At 41.8% G+C, this 15761-nt stretch overlaps 1 protein-coding gene across 1 annotated transcript; it reads left to right on the forward strand.

Moving 5' to 3' along the window:
- The first annotated feature begins 1787 nt into the window (after window positions 1-1787).
- IL17B (interleukin 17B) lies at window positions 1788-15499 on the forward strand. Its single transcript, XM_072631010.1, has 3 exons — window positions 1788-1913; window positions 11422-11750; window positions 14589-15499. Exons 1-3 carry the CDS (start codon window positions 1893-1895, stop codon window positions 14833-14835), a joined length of 597 nt encoding a protein of 198 aa, XP_072487111.1. The 5' UTR covers window positions 1788-1892; the 3' UTR covers window positions 14836-15499.
- The last annotated feature ends 262 nt before the right edge of the window (window positions 15500-15761 follow it).

Below are 15761 nucleotides of genomic sequence, written 5' to 3' on the forward strand. Positions count from 1 at the left end.
CCTTGCTCTCCCACAGATTGTCACCCACTTGGGGGAGGGCATGAAGAGCTGCCTCCACAGATCTATTTCCTGCCTTCCTTCTGCCAGACCCCCCAGGCCTTGCTCACAGAAGAGCCTTGTTGGGAGGCTGGTACAATAGGAAGAGACCTGGCCTAGCAGGCAGAAGATCTGGGTTCAAGGGTCTCCTGTGCCAGTAGCTAACCAAGGGATCCAGAATGAGTTATTTTGCTTTTTCCTGATCTTCAGTTTCTCATTCTGTAAAATGGAGGCAATGATATTCACATCATATTCCTCATAAGAGTACAATAAGAACAGTGTTTTGTAAACTCTTACCTAAATAAGAGGCAGTCAGTGGTGCAGTGGATAGAGTGCTGGACTTGGTGTCAGAAGACCTGAGTTCAAATCTAGCATACAACACTTACTAGTGTATGTGACCTTGGGCAAGTCACTCTGCCTCAGTTTCCTCAATTGTAAATTGGGATAATAATGGCACCTACCTCCAAACACTAAATCTGTTGCTTATGTAGTCTAATCAATACCTGAGAAAGAATCCTCTCTGTAATATCCCTGACACATGGTCATCCTCCCTGTGCTTGAAGATTTCCAGTGAGGGGGAAATTACACATTCCACTTTTGGATGGTTCTAATTTTTAGGAATTTGTTTTTCTTACCTCAAGCTTAAATCTGCTTCTCTACAACGTTTACCCATTGTTACTAACGAACAACTTCAATCCCTCCACCATAAGAATATGTTAAGGGGGCTATTCTCATTTCTTCTCCACTCCCACCCCACCCTGCCCCAGACTTGGCGGCCTGGAAGAGTTCCTTCATCCATTCACCACTGAAATCCCCCTCACAATCCTGGTGGCCCTCCTCTAGGCATGCTTCCAACTCACAGGTTAGGAACTTTCTTCTAGACAAAGTCTAGAACAATTGTACTCCTCGAAGGCTTTGGAATAATCATTCCACTTCTATATTTCTCCAGTTTTAAGCAATACCTAATATTTCCTCTGGCTAAAAGGATACACTCTGTAACCCATCTAGAATGCCACAGCTGAGATGGGTCTTGAAACACAGAGCATAGAATGGCAGAGTTAAGATTGACTTTAGAACACAGACTGTAGAATGTCAGAGCTGAAATAGATATTAAAATATGGAATATAGAATGTCAAAGGTGAAGGCATCATACAGCATTGAGCATTAGAAGATGTGAGGAACTGTCTCTTCCAGACCTTTCATTTTACATTCAGATAAATTAAGGCCAAGAAATGGGAAGTGACTTGTCCAAGGTCACAGAATAGGTTCGTGGCAGAGCACAACCCTCCTGATTCTTGTTGAAAACATGGCTTCTTTGCAGAGCTCAGGAGCTGTTTCCCTGTGAGATTAGGCTGGGCTCCAGCTGCAGCCAAAGAAACTACTGAGGACGTTTGCTCTTCTGACCGCACCTCCCCAACCTTCACCCTCCCCCCAAAGCCCATCCAGGGAACCTGATTGTCTCAGCCTGTGCTGTGGGTGCTGGTGGTCAGGTAGTCACAAGCCAAGAGCAGAGGTGCTGTCCAGCCAGGCTCCACCAGACACACAGGACATTGTCCTTTTGTCAACAGCCCGGGCAGCACCTTGGGCAGGTTCCGAGGCTGCCCACGGCACCCCTCCCTTGCCAACATGAATCTAGGCCAGACATGGCCAAGGGCTGAGGCTCTGAACCATCCCACCCCCCAGGCCCCACAAACACACCCCTTTTTATCTATAATTGCCTTGTTCCATCCTCCCTCTGCCAGTCCAAGGGAGGCATCCCTGCTGCTGCTGCTGCTGCTGCTGCTGCTGCTGCTGCTGCTGCTGCTGCTGCTGCTGCTGCTGCTGCTGCTGCTGCTGTCATCGACTGGTTCCCTACAATGCCTTCAGCTCATACTCTGGTACGTGACTGTCCCTCACCCCCACCCCTCTGCTTCTCTCTCCTTTCCCCTATTTAGGGATCTTGGGGTCCAGTTTTTCTTTCTTATCGGTGCCTGGCTGGGGCTGTTTGGCCTAGAAGTACAGTCCATCAGAGAAACATTCTTTCACTAGTCCCCCCTCTTCTCCCTTCATACCTGGGAGGTCCCTCAGGCCAAGGAAGGAACAGAGCCTTGTCTTATAACATTTGCCAGTGGCTGACTGTTAAGAAGGTTGGATCACAGTCCTCAAGCTATAGATTTAAAGCAATGGATATGGAGTGAGAGAATGTGGGTTCAAATGCTATCACTTGTCATACTAGCTGTGTGGTCTTAGGCAAGTCAGTTCCTTTTTCTGGGCCTCAGTTTCCTCCTCTGTAAAATTAAGAGGTCAGCCTTGATGATCTCAAAGGTGCTTTTCTTAATCTGATAATAACACAGTTGTACTATACGATCCATTGAGGTTTACAAAGTGCTTTCTTCACAAGTATTTACTATCCCTGTTTTACAGGTAAGGGGAATAAGTTTCAGGAAAGGTGAATGATTTGCCCAGTTATTTGAGGCAGGATTAGATCCAGATCTCTCATGACTCCAGGTACGAAGCATCTTCTACTCTCCTACATTGTCTCTGTGATGGAGTAGAGTTGAAACTCCCCACTTTGAGGTCATGTCTAAAGGACACAATATCTGGGTGACACCTGGCAAAATCTTTCCAATCACCTAGTCCCTCCCAAAAAGCAACATATGAACCAAACACCTAAAAACTTGACAGATTGCTTCATATTTCATTTTGGATTGATTAGTGTTACACTGGCAAAGAAGGGGAGACAGTACTGTGTAAAGAAAAGAGCATGGGATGGTCAAGAGACCTGGGTGCTAGTCTAGATTCTACCAGTGACAGTGTAACCTGGAACAAGTCACTGTTTCTATTCAATGAGTCCCATTATTTCTTCAAGGGCAACAGGGTGGTGCAATAGATAGAGTGCCAGGCCTAGAATTAGAAAGATTCATCTTCATGAGTTTACATTTGGCCTCAGATATTTACTAGCTGTGCGACCCTAAGCAAGTTGCTTAACCCTATTTGCTTCAATTTTCTAATCTGTAAAATGAGTCATAGAAGGACATGCTAAACCACTCCAGTATCCTTGCCAAGAAAACCCTAGTGGGGTCACAAAAAGTAGGACACAACTCAACAGCAATGAAAACCCCACAGATGATAGCTGTTATTAGCATGTCAGCAGAGTACCTACCTACCTTTACCAATTCTACCAAACTATAAAAATTTCTATTCCAGGGGAAACAACAGGTACACATATAAGCAAACACAAAACACATGCAAAGTGAATACAAGGGGCACCCAACACTCTGTCCTATTTGTGCCCAATTCTCCCTATGCCAGTTCTGACTACATCCAGAAGCTTATCATTTAGAAGAGGGTTCCCAATTTGCTGAGATGACTTTGTGTGGTAGAATATTACATTTTGTTTTCCAGGATCTCCAAAAGCTTTCCCATTTTGCTCATATGGAAAGCAAGGATGTGGGGAATTCCCCACAAATAGAAAAGAATTACCAACTTTTGAGTAGCCACATGCTCATTCCCCATAGATGCTGCCTTGACCTACCAGCAAGAGAAACTTTCATCCCTACCTAGGTAATTAGGGATCAGGCCAATATCATCCACTCCTTTAATGGGATTAGATGCAGGGTTATCCTTGCTACATTCTGTTCACAAGTCTAAAAGAATTTGGGAATTCCGGCATAATCCTCATCTCTGACACACTCCAGATAATGAAACAGCCAGTTCTCATGGTCTCTAAGACTGGTCACTAAAACCGTTCATGTGCTGGGCCAAAGCATGCTTCTATACCTTAAATCCATGGAACCACCTATAAACTTCTTCCTCTCTTTGGGAATGTAGAAAGGAACATCTGCCTCTATCCAATAACCATAAATGTACTGCTTTATTTTCTGTGGTGCCTTCTTGGAAATAAGGCACTGCGTTTAGTCAAAATCAGAATCCCTCTAGTGTAGGGGTGGGGAACCTATGGCCTCAAGGCCACATGTGTCCCTGTTGGTCCTCAACTGGCAGCCCTTTCTTTGCCTGATCCTTAAAATATTATTTTAAAATATACCAACTCAGGTTTGTAGAGCAGCTAGGTGGCACAGTGGATAGAGCACTGGGCCTAGAATCAGGAAGACTCATCTTCCTGAGTTCAAATCTGACCTCAAACACTTACTGGCTCTGTGATCCTGGCCAAGTCACTTAAACCTGTTTGTCTCAGTTTCCTTATCTGTAAAATGAGCTGAAGAAAGAAATGGCACAACACTCCAGTATCTCTGCCAAGAAAACCCCAAATGGAGTCACAGAGTCAGACAAAATTCAAACAACAACTCAGGTTTGTTTAAAAAAAAGAAAACTTATCAGGTGCTTACAAAAGAGCTTATGCACAAATATTATTTGAATTCCAAATTCTTACATTGAGAAAAATACTGGAACCTCATCCGTGGAGCACTTCACATACATTTACCTCTTCTCACTGTCCCTTTGAAATAGGAACTTTAGGCATTATTGTTCTCACTTCACAGTAGAGGAAATTGAGGTTCTAAGAGGTTATGTGAGAAACTCCATGGTCGTACAAATGTCAAATATGGGATTCAAGCCCAAACTCAAGTCCAAGTCCAGCTGTCCTTCCTCTATGTCACACTATCTACGTCCAGATGGTTAACGCCTGAGTTCCTCAATCAAATAGTCCATGAGAAATAGGAGATCTACCCCAAAAGACAAGTGACATACCACTTCCCATAGAAAGGACATCTTTTTCCCATGAGCAGCCTAACTTACATGCCACTGATGTCCATTTTAATTCAAACAATGAACTACAAAATAATGCAGGGGGAAAGAGCTGGATTTGGAGTAAGAGGATCTGGAATCAAAGCAAAGTTTTGCCATTACCACCTATGTGACACAGGCGGAAGCATGTCTCTGGGTCTCAGTTTCTTCATTTATAAAATATCATTAAAATTTCATTCTACTAAATCCACATTTAACAAAATTATACCTGTAAAGAATTCTAATTAATAAGATCAAATAAATAAAACATAGAGAAAGTTTACTTACAGTTCATATATTGATCCACAAATTTATGTAGCACCCTTACAATTAATTAAGGGGTGAAATTTATTGTCCTATTTGGGCCAAGTATGAGAAAGTAGTAACCTAAAAGTCAATTTGCTAATTGCCAAAAATCCAAGGACCTCTGAATTTATTAATCATGTGCATCATCATTTCCCTTCCCACGACCACCATTTTTTTTTCACTCCAGCCCTGATGGAATTTTAGGATTTTTTTAAATGCTACTGTTATCTACTTTTGCCCATGTACTCAGTCAGAAACCAGAATAATTTCCCATTATTCCCCAAGGTCATTTGTACATTGCATCTTGTAAAGATAAAAAAAAAGTACTTTTCCCCAAATAGATTATTTTCTAACACGCCAGCCTACACACATTTAAATCGTATTTATATAAACGTGTATCTGAACACCCACAGATGCATTCAATAGTGCACCAGCTTTCAAAGTCATCATTTCTTGAAGGAGAGTAAACCTTTGCAGACTTTTTCCTGGTTCGAGTGCTAAAGTCAGAAAGACTTGGGTTTAAATCCAGCTTCAGTCACTTACTAGTTTTGTGAACCTAGGTATTAGATTTAAGAGTCAAGTAAAGCAGTTAAAGTTAAGTAAGGTAGCTAAAACCTTATAATCCTAGTATTTATTAAATGCCGACTCTGGGCCTCAGTTTCCTCATCAGTATAAAAAAAGAAAGAAAGTGTCAGCCTCAATGACCTATTAAGTTTTTGTGCAGCGCTAAATCTATGACCTGCTGATTGCATGAAATAGGACTTGATGCTGTTTGGGGGAAGACTTCCTCCTTTTTTCAGCGCTGCTCACCACTTTGGAAAATGTCTCCTTTCTTCCACTCTTTGTAACCCTATTTGACTTCTGCCTACCTGATACTCGCCTCAGTCCCCATGGGCTTTGACCAGTGATACAGACTCTTCTCTGTGTCTTGTGGATGAGACACACACACACACACACACACACAAACACACACACACACTCACTCACTCACATTTGTAATGGGCAGCATGCCAAACAAAATTCATGGCAAAGCAGCACTAGCTGGTCCAAGTTCCTGTTCTCCTTAAAAATTTAGGCTGTCTCTTAGCCTCAGTCCTTTGCTCTGGGACCTCAGACCTGGAGCTTTTGATTCCCTGAGATAAACTTATCGACTATTTTCTCTCTTGTCTCCCTTTCTGGAATAATCATAGAACACTCCCCAAGAGCTCTCTCAAAGGAAAGGATATATCATCTGGTCTTCAGGGATCCAAGTGAAACAGTTTCCCAAGAAACTCCTTCAGGCTTACCTTTCTCTGGTGTCCCAGACTTTCTTCCCTGTAGGGAAGTCAGCAACACAGTGCTGCTCCATCATAAACATAAGCTCCTTTCTCCTGTTTCTCCTAAGCATCCTACAATTCTTTCTGTAATATTTAATATTCCCATGGTCACAGATAATATGGCATTGAACGAAAGTCTGAGATCTTGGAGTCTCTGGCCTGAGCTTCGGATTTAACTTTCACAATTGTTTCTTTGTTAACTCTTGGGTTTCACCAGCTTACTTTCAAGCTTTCTTATCTTGCTTTTAGGGTAACCCACCTAGCTCTTGATCCCATTTCTCCTTTTTATATAATATATAATAATGTATATTATATATATAATATGTAATCTGTTCCTGATTTTCAGTGACCTGGAGCATCATCACCCTCACTGTCCCGTTGCAGATCCCTTTCCTCTTATTACTCAAGTTATAAAGATCTCAATGAAGGGCTATAACTATGATAAAACAACCAGGACTTTGACCCAGGAAACAGACACTTCGCAATATAAAAATAACTAATTCTTATATCTAATTAGCAAAATAACCATACTAGAAAGTATAGTCCTTCCTCCCAATAGCCAAATTCTATTTAGGTAAGCTCCTCCCCATAGCAGGAAGTATCTTAGCGTCACACCTCCACCAAACTGCATGTATCTTTAAAAGGCTGATTTAAGGGCCTGTTCTGCGTTATTTGTCCCAGGCATTGATTTCCAATTACAGCTCTGCTATAATGTTCATTGACTAAGCTTTCTAATTACTCTTTAAGAGAAGAACAATTTTCTCTCCCCAGGGACAAGTATCTGCCCCACATATTAACTGTTTTAAAGTAGCTTGTAAATCTCCCTTTTCCCTATTGTAATTTGGATTCCTAGTATGGAAGTATTATTGCCCTCTCTTCTAGAGCATCTCGAATCTACCGAATAATTAGCTTCCAGAGGATCAGCAGTCTGTCAAGTTTCTTATTGCCAAGTGCACCAATTCTACCCATAGCTCCCAGACCTGGCCCCTGAGTCCCATAGTAGTCAATGGGAGTTATAGGAGAAAAATAATGGAAACCTGGATTCATCTACTTTCCTTGAACCTGCACCTCTCTGGCTAAAGGATGTGAGAATTGAAAGGGTCCAACTCTTTCTCCCAAAACAGGAAAACAAATTCAGTAAACTAACTCCCACTCTCCTCCCATGCCCTTGACACTTGCCCAAATTGCCCCTCCCACATCCATTCTCAATTGTCACTCAAACATTAGTCCTGGATCTCTTGGCCTCATTGCTTGCACAGTCCTACATGTGCTCAATCCACTGTCCAGTAGAGGAGCACCTCTGTTGTCCAGGTAACAGTCTGACTGCCCATGCATGTTGATGAATCCATCAATCCTCTGGTCATCTTGACTTGGTCATTTATTCCTGTGATCTACTCAGTGTCCCTGTGGTATTGGACTCCTTTGTCCTGCCTGTCTCCCCCACAGTCCTTGAGTTAATAGGCTTATTTACAATACTGCCTTCTCAAAGCCTCCCATCCTCGGAGCTGAGCCTAGTGCTCTAGATACTTGTTGGCTTCCAGCCAACAGCCATTTTTAAACCCCCTTGCCACAGTAACAGGGATGGCTTGTTTACAGTACTGACAACTTGGTGTGTAAAATAAAAACATAACTATTTCTTTACTGCATGTAAGACCCTTTCATATGGAAGACAGGAAGGAGTCTATGTGATCTTGCAGAGTTATGCAGTCTTAGCGCTAGAGGGTCATTAGAGACTATCTACTTCAATGTCCTCACTTGACAGATAAGGAAACTGAGGCTCAATGTGGTTAAGTCACACTCCAAAAGTCATAAGGGTTGTAAACAAGCCAGGACTCAAACCAAGCCATAGGGGATGTTTTCTATTTTGTGTTGTTTTGATTTTTACTCTGAATCCAGGGTTCTTTTGCTAAGCCACTCTGACTCCCAAATATATAAAATTTGACAGTCAATGAACAAGCAGTCATTGAATATGTACTCTGTGCCAGGCACTGTGCTAAATATTCCATTCACACAAAGTAAGACCAAATTCTGCCTTCAAGGAGCTCACATTCTAATGGATGTTAAAGTACTGTAGAAATTGCTAAAATATGTGTGTCGTACATACATACATATATACACATATATGTATACGTGTGTATATACATGAAAATTCCTACCTACGTAATGCTCATAATTTACCTATAATAATACTATACAGATGTAGATATATAATCATATTCCTTCTGTAAGCAATGCTCATAGCTATTACTGTAATAATTATATATAGTAATAATCATAGAGAAATAGAACTTCTTGTATCTGTATAATTATTACAGTTACTGCTCTGAGCATTGCTTAGGGAAGGAATTAGGGATAGACTGGAAACTACAGGTAAGCATCAAAGCTTTGATTTCAATTCAATTTATTAAGCAAAGGAAACAAAAACGAAGGATGACATAATCCTGCCCCACACACTCTCATTGTGATCCTAGACAAGTAACTTCACCTCTGTCTGCCTCAGTTTCCTCATCTAAAAAATGGGGATAATAATGACACCTACTCTAGGGTTATGGTGAGGATCAAACGAGATAGTGTTTGCAAAGTGCTTTGCAAACCTTAAAGTGCTATAAAATGCACACTAGCTTTATTTTTATTATCTCTGCCTTCCGGAACATTAATTAATTGGTCATTTAATTTAAAAGCATATGTTAAATGTTTACTATGCAGCAGGCATTATGCTAAGCTCTGGGGTCAGGTCTCTGCCTAGAAGGGGGAATTTACATTCTAATAGGGAAAGTGGTAAACAAAGAAGGAAAGGCTAAATTACGGGGGACGATAAGTAGAGCCATCGAGCAATTTGATAATGGGTCATTTCCAGAAACAATCATGGTATTGATTTGATAGTGTTCCCAGAGCAAGTGAGAGAGAGAAAGAAGGGTTGTACAATGACAAGGAAATAGCAAGAAGGTGAGTGTCACTGGATCATAAAATACATGGAGAAAATTCAAATGTAAAAAAAATTGGAGTGTAAGGAAAAGGCTCTGTTATGAAGGGCTTTAAAGGTCAAATAGAGGATTTTCTATTTGATTCTAGATAAGGAGCCACTGGAGTTTATGGAATGGTTGGGTTGCCATGATCAAACTTGTGCTTTAGGAAGATCAATTTGACAGCTGACTGACGGATAAATTAGAATAAAGAGAGACTATTGCAATGGTCCGAGTCTGAGATGATAAGGGTTTGCACCAGGCTGTGGCAGAAGGGAGAAGGCGGTATATGCTAAAAAGGTGACATGACAGCCGATAGGATATGGAACGACCTCCCTCACTGGAGCATGACTGCTTATCAGGTGTGCTGCAGAGGAATTCCTTGTTCAGGTACTCCTCAAGCTAGATCGTTCTTGAGGTCATGTTCAAATCTGAGATTCTGCAACACAAGTTAAAATGTGATGGGGGTAGAGGACAGGAGAGGTTATGGTTAAAACAGAGGTTCAAGCAAAATACCTTAGGAAAATTCAAGAAGGTAGACAATACTTTCATCTGGAAGGAATTAGGAAAGGATTCATGGAGGAATTGGCTTTTTAACTGAGCTTTCAAGGAAGAGAAGGCTTCCAATAGGTAGAAATAAGGAGGACGCACATTTCAAGCATGAGAGAGAGCCAGCAAATGTATAGAGGCAAGAGACAGTGGTAGAAGATTAGAGATTAGCTAGTAATACAGTTTGCTTGAAATTAAAGTGTGTCTAAGGGCAGAATGTAAAATAGGGCTGGCAATGTTATGTGTACCTAGATTACAGAGGACCCCAAAGGACAAGTTAGGGAGTTAGCATTTTATTTTATAGGCAATAAGGGGCAATGAAAGGTTTCTGAATTGGGAAAAGATAAAGGTGGTAGCTTTGTGAAGACTGGACTAAGAAGGGAAGACAAGTGGAAGGGAGGCTAATGATGAAACTTCCATAATAGTCCAGGTAACTGATAATGAGGCGTGGAAATAGATGATGTGATTGGTGAGGAGGAGATAAATGCAAGAGATATTTTGGAGAAGGAATCAATGGGATTAGGAAACTCATTGAATGCATTGATGAGTGACAAGGAAGAGTCAATGATTACACAGAAGTTTTGAGTTTAGATGACTGGGAAGATAGGGCAGGTAGGTGGTGAAGTGGATAGAGTACGGGTCCTGGAATTGCAATCCCTTGAGTTCCAATCTGGCCTCCGACTTACTAGCTGTGTGACCCGGGGTAAGTTACTTAACCCTGTTTGCCTCAGTTTCCTTACCTGTACAATGAGCTAGAGAAGGAAACAGCAAACCTCACCAGAATCTCTGCCAAGAAAATCTCAAATGGAGTCATGAAGATTTGGAGTAAACAACAATGATGATGAATGGGAAAATGACTAACAAAAGTATGGATTTAAGTGAAATCATGACTTTACCACTTACTGTCTATATGGCTTTTGGCAAGATACTACTTCCTCTCTCTGGGCCTCAGTTTCCTCATTTGTAAAATAAGAATGGACTAGATAATTTCAACAGTTCCTTCCAACTCTAAACTTGAAAATCCCATGATTCTGGGGCAACTCCTTTCAATATTTTGATAATTATCTCAATATAACTGTTTTCCTTTGCAATCCTATGTATTTTATGATAGGGGTGAGGGTGTGAATGGATAGGTATGCATGAAGTAATAGGGAATTGAAGAAAGGTATAAGTGAGATAGGGTAGCTGACTGTTGATGGAAGCTAAGTGTGAGTGGTTTTAGTGGAAGAAGGGAATGTGTACCATAATGTGTAGAAACCTATGGGTGGGAAGGGGGGATGGGTGGGTAGGTGTGAATGGGTGGTACTAGGTGTGTTTGTGGGTGGATGGGTGGGGAAGGTCAAGGGGAGGCCTGAACATTGCAGCAGACAGAGGAGAAAGTTCTAGATAACATGGAACCCTTTTCTCCTTGGGCTGCCTTGCATGGTCAGGGCTGTGAGGTCACAGGTTGCTTCTTGCTCCTTGGCCTCCCAAAGGTTCAGGAGTCAAGCCAAATTCAATTGTAACACTCCTACGGGTTCTTTCTTCAGCTTGGATTCCTTGCTGTCTCCATCTTTCTCTCCCTGACACTGAGTGTCCCAGGGCAGCCAAAGACCAAACTCCAGAATCCCAAAGGAAAGAGAAAAGGGGTGATGAGATCAAAAGTTCTTCCCTCAGTGGCTCAGGGACCCTTAGACTTGGGCCAAAGGGTGAAGCTGCCAGGGGAGAAGGTGTTTGCCTTAATGGAAGAATATGAGAAGAGCATTCAGGAGATGGTGACCCAGCTGAGGAATAACTCAGAGTCATCCAAAGGCAAATGTGAGGTCAACCTGCAGCTGTGGATGTCCAACAAGAGGAGCCTGTCCCCATGGGCTTATAGGTGAGTCCAGGATCTGGTCCCCAGAATAAGAAATTAGCAATAATAGAATCCCAGAATGGTAGAGCCAATAGATACCTTTCAGTTTATCTGATCTAAACCCTTCATTTTACAGATGGGGAAACTGAGGCCCAGGGATGGGGTGTGCTCTGGTCAAGACAACATGGTTGTCACCATGAAACCTAATATCTTGGGTCCAAGTCCAGCCCTCTCTCCACTGTAATATGCCTCAGCTCAAGTTCCTAAAGTATATTAAGATTAACAAAGCACTTTCCTCACAACAACATGATGGGATAGGTTGGGCAAATATTTTATCAAAAAAGAGAATGGAGCCTCACAGAAGTAAAGACACTTGCTCAAGTACACAAAGGTGGTGTTGGAACTAGAACAGGAACTCATTGTTATAGAGGAGTGATAAAATCATGGGATTTTATAGGGCAGGAAAGCAATGAAGTCCACCGTCCTCATTTTTTTGTTGTTGTTTAGTCATTTTTAGCCATGTCCAACTCTTTATTACACTTTTGGAGTTTTCTTGGTAAAGACACTGGAATGGTTTTGCCATTTCCTTCTCTAGCTCATTTTACAGATGAGGAAACTGAGGCAAATAGGGTTAAATGAGGGGCTTGCACAACTAGTAAGCATGTGAGGTCAGATTTGAACACAAGTCTTCCTGACTCCAGGCTTGGGGTTCTATCCACTGTGCCACCTAACTGTCCCTTCCTCATTTTACTAATATGGAAACTGAGACCCAATGAACTTGCCCAAAGCCAATCAGGTAATCAGTAGCAAAGCTGAGATTTGAATCTAGGTTTTCTGATTTCAAATACAGTGTTGTTTTCTCTATACCATATTCATGTGGGAAAGAATATTAGACCGGATTACTTTTAGGGTCCATTCCAACTTGAAGATTGCTCTCCCATACCAAAAACAAAATAAAGTTGAGGACATCAATCATGTAGAAAGACCTGAGCCTGAATAGACTGTGAATAAAATCAAGTGAAGATGTAATAATAGAAAGAGTGCTTGTAATTTGCTGTAATGTACAAGCCTTGTATTTGAGACCTGTGTTCCTATCCAGGCTTTGTCTCTTGCTGTCTATACACCCCCTTGACAAGAAACCATTTTTATGAGCCTGTTTCTTCCCATTCACAAGATGGAGATAATAAATACTTGCTGTTTGACTGTAATGAGGTTCAAGACCCATCTCTGACATATATGGGCTGTGTGACCCTGGAAAAGTCACAACCTCTAAGTGCTCTAAACCCAAGATCCCAACTGACTTGCTGAACATTTGCCAATATGCTTTGATCCTTTACACCAATAAAATCACAGGATTATTGGGTGAACCAAATGAAACAACATAGGCAAAACACTTTAAATCCCTTCATAAATATAAGTTGTTATTTATTATTGGTGTTGTTATAAGAACTTTCCATAAAAAGAACCATCACTGAAACACTGATCTCGAAACCTAGATGTGTATAGAAGCTGAATGAAATTTTTTGCTCAATGTTGTCCACTTGCATCTCTTCTGACTATAAGGGTTCGGAGAATAGCCTCCAGAGGATACTTGTAACTCTCTACTTATGCCTCCATACTAATCATCATTGCTAATATTTATACACATGATCTCTTCGAGATAGATGGTCCATGCATTATTTTCCCTATTTCACAGATGATAAAACTATGCTTCAGAAAAAAGAAGTAACTTGCCTAAATGGTTTATACAGCTAATAAATATCAGAGTTGAGACCCGAACCCAGTCTCCCAACTTCAAGTCTAAGGTTCTTTCCATTATACCATGGCTGCCTATTTGGAAGGTACTAAGATGTCATGGAAAGAGTATCTAAACTAATTGTACATGTATAGCCTATATCAGATTACATGCTGCTTTGGGGAGGCGGAGGGTAAGGAGGGGGAGAAAATGTAAGACTCAAAATCTTATAAAAGTGAATGTTGAAAACTAAAACTATAAAAAAAATAAATGTTTTTTAAAAGACTATTAAATTTCTGGAGAGTAGACATCACCTTCATAATCCTGATTCTGGCAACAGAAAGATATAATTGAAGCATTTGCCACCTGCTTGACTCTAGGCAAGTCACTTACATTTGTCTGTCTCAGTTTCCTTATCTGTAAAATGGGGATAATAATAGCATCTATTTAAGTAAAGTTGTGAGGATCAGATTAGTTATCTGAATTAAAGTGCTTTTGCTAGCCTTAAAGATATTTAGTTATTATCACTTTAGGCAGAAGAAATTGGAATGTTTGACTTGGAGAAGAGCAGACTTAGTGGGGGAAAATGACTACCATCTTCAAGCATTTGAGGGGGGTAATGTGGAAGAGATACAGAATTTATTCTGCTTGACCCTAGAGCACAAAACAGGAGCAGTGGAGCAAGTTGCAGAAAGGCAAATTTCAGCTCCAAATAAAGAGAAACTTGGAATTAAGAACAGTCTCTAAAGATCATGAGTTTCCCACCACTAAGGGCTTTCAAGTAGAAGTTAGATGAACACTTGCCAAGTGGATGTCCAGGGGAGGCCTACAGAGAGCCAGACTAGATTGCCTCTGACATCCCCTTCAATGTCTGAGATCTGATGATTCTGCAAACACTTGGATACTGGAACGTTAATTTTTTAATAGAAGATAGTACTTCAGAAAATTATCCTATGTTTAGTCAAAGGCCCTTTATACTACACCAACCTGGGGGTTGGGGAGAGGTTACCAGGGGGCAAAGGCCTTGGATCTTAGCATCAGCCCTCAACTCTGGGCCAAGGGGACCAGGGAGGTATTGGTGAATGTGCTCCTTCCCTGTGAGCCTCCCTCCCACATCTCTCCTGCAGCCTGAATCATGACCCAGCTCGAATCCCTGTGGACCTCCCTGAGGCCCGCTGCCTTTGTCTAGGCTGTATCAATCCCTTCACGATGCAGGAGGACCGAACCATGGTGAGTGTTCCTATTTACAGCCAGATCCCGGTACGTCGCCATCTCTGCCCCTTCTTTCCCCGGGCTGGCTGGAGGCAGCAGAAGGCCTGCGCCCCGAGGCCTGTCATGGAGACTATCGCTGTGGGCTGCACCTGTATTTTCTAAGCAGGGCCCAGGATGGCACTCTCTCCTCTCTGATGACAGACCTACGATGTTGAACCACAGCAGGGCTGCCTTTAGCATTGTTGATCCAACAATTCACTTTGATTCAACAAATATTTATTAAATGCTTATTGTATAGAAAGCCTTATATTTGGATATGAAGATGGAAGACGACACAGTTCCATAGGTTTGTGGACATGACCAACGTGGGAATTTGTTTTGCTGGACTATACACATTTGTTATGAGGAGCTTTTTTAATTGTTGGGGGGGGGGGGGGTGGCGGGGAGAGGAAGGGAGACACAATAAATGCATGTAAAAAAATAACAAGTCTTTTTTAAAAAAGAAAACCAATGAGCTATAATAAAGACTAGATTTAGGGAAAAGTGGGGAAGGAGAGAAACGAGAAAAGAAAATAATGCAGCCTCTGACCCCAAGGAGCTCACACTCTACTGGGGATCTGGGGAGGAGGGACATAACAAGTGCATAGCATAATACAAGCTAGAGTGTGATGTGAGAAAATAAAAATTACAAAGTACTCTAAGAAAGCTTGAGAATATTTTTAGGTGGGAGTAAGCAGCTGTGACGTCATGGAAGGCTTCACAGAGGTGAACTGAGCTGAGCTGAATATAAGTAAAACTATAAATAAAATTGAGTGAAGGTAAAGTATTCTGCCTGTCCTGCTCCCTCTCTCCTCCTCCTCCCCATCTCCAGGGCTTTGCCAGCCATGTCCAGCACAACGTTCCACTAGGCTGAAGGAAAGAGAAGTGTACGTGTGGGGGGGCTTAGGGTGGGCGGGGAAGAGAGGAGAAAAGGGAGGGAGCAAAGGATGGGGAATTCGTCTTAAGCTTCTTGAGGGAAAGGACTATTTTTACATTTTCTTTCCTTTGTAACCCCAGCCCCAGTGCCTATAGCACAGAGTAAGTGCTTA

The sequence above is a fragment of the Notamacropus eugenii genome, chromosome 1 (genome assembly GCF_028372415.1).
Source record: "Notamacropus eugenii isolate mMacEug1 chromosome 1, mMacEug1.pri_v2, whole genome shotgun sequence".
Classification (NCBI taxonomy): Eukaryota; Metazoa; Chordata; class Mammalia; order Diprotodontia; family Macropodidae; genus Notamacropus; species Notamacropus eugenii.

Bases quoted from the DNA above. Each gene is read 5' to 3' on its own strand.
- IL17B (XM_072631010.1), top strand. From the start codon at position 1,893: ATGCCTTCAGCTCATACTCTG. The intron at 1,914-11,421 runs GTACGTGACTGT...TTCTTTCTTCAG, and splicing joins TGCCTTCAGCTCATACTCTG to CTTGGATTCCTTGCTGTCTC. The intron at 11,751-14,588 runs GTGAGTCCAGGA...TCTCTCCTGCAG, and splicing joins CTGTCCCCATGGGCTTATAG to CCTGAATCATGACCCAGCTC.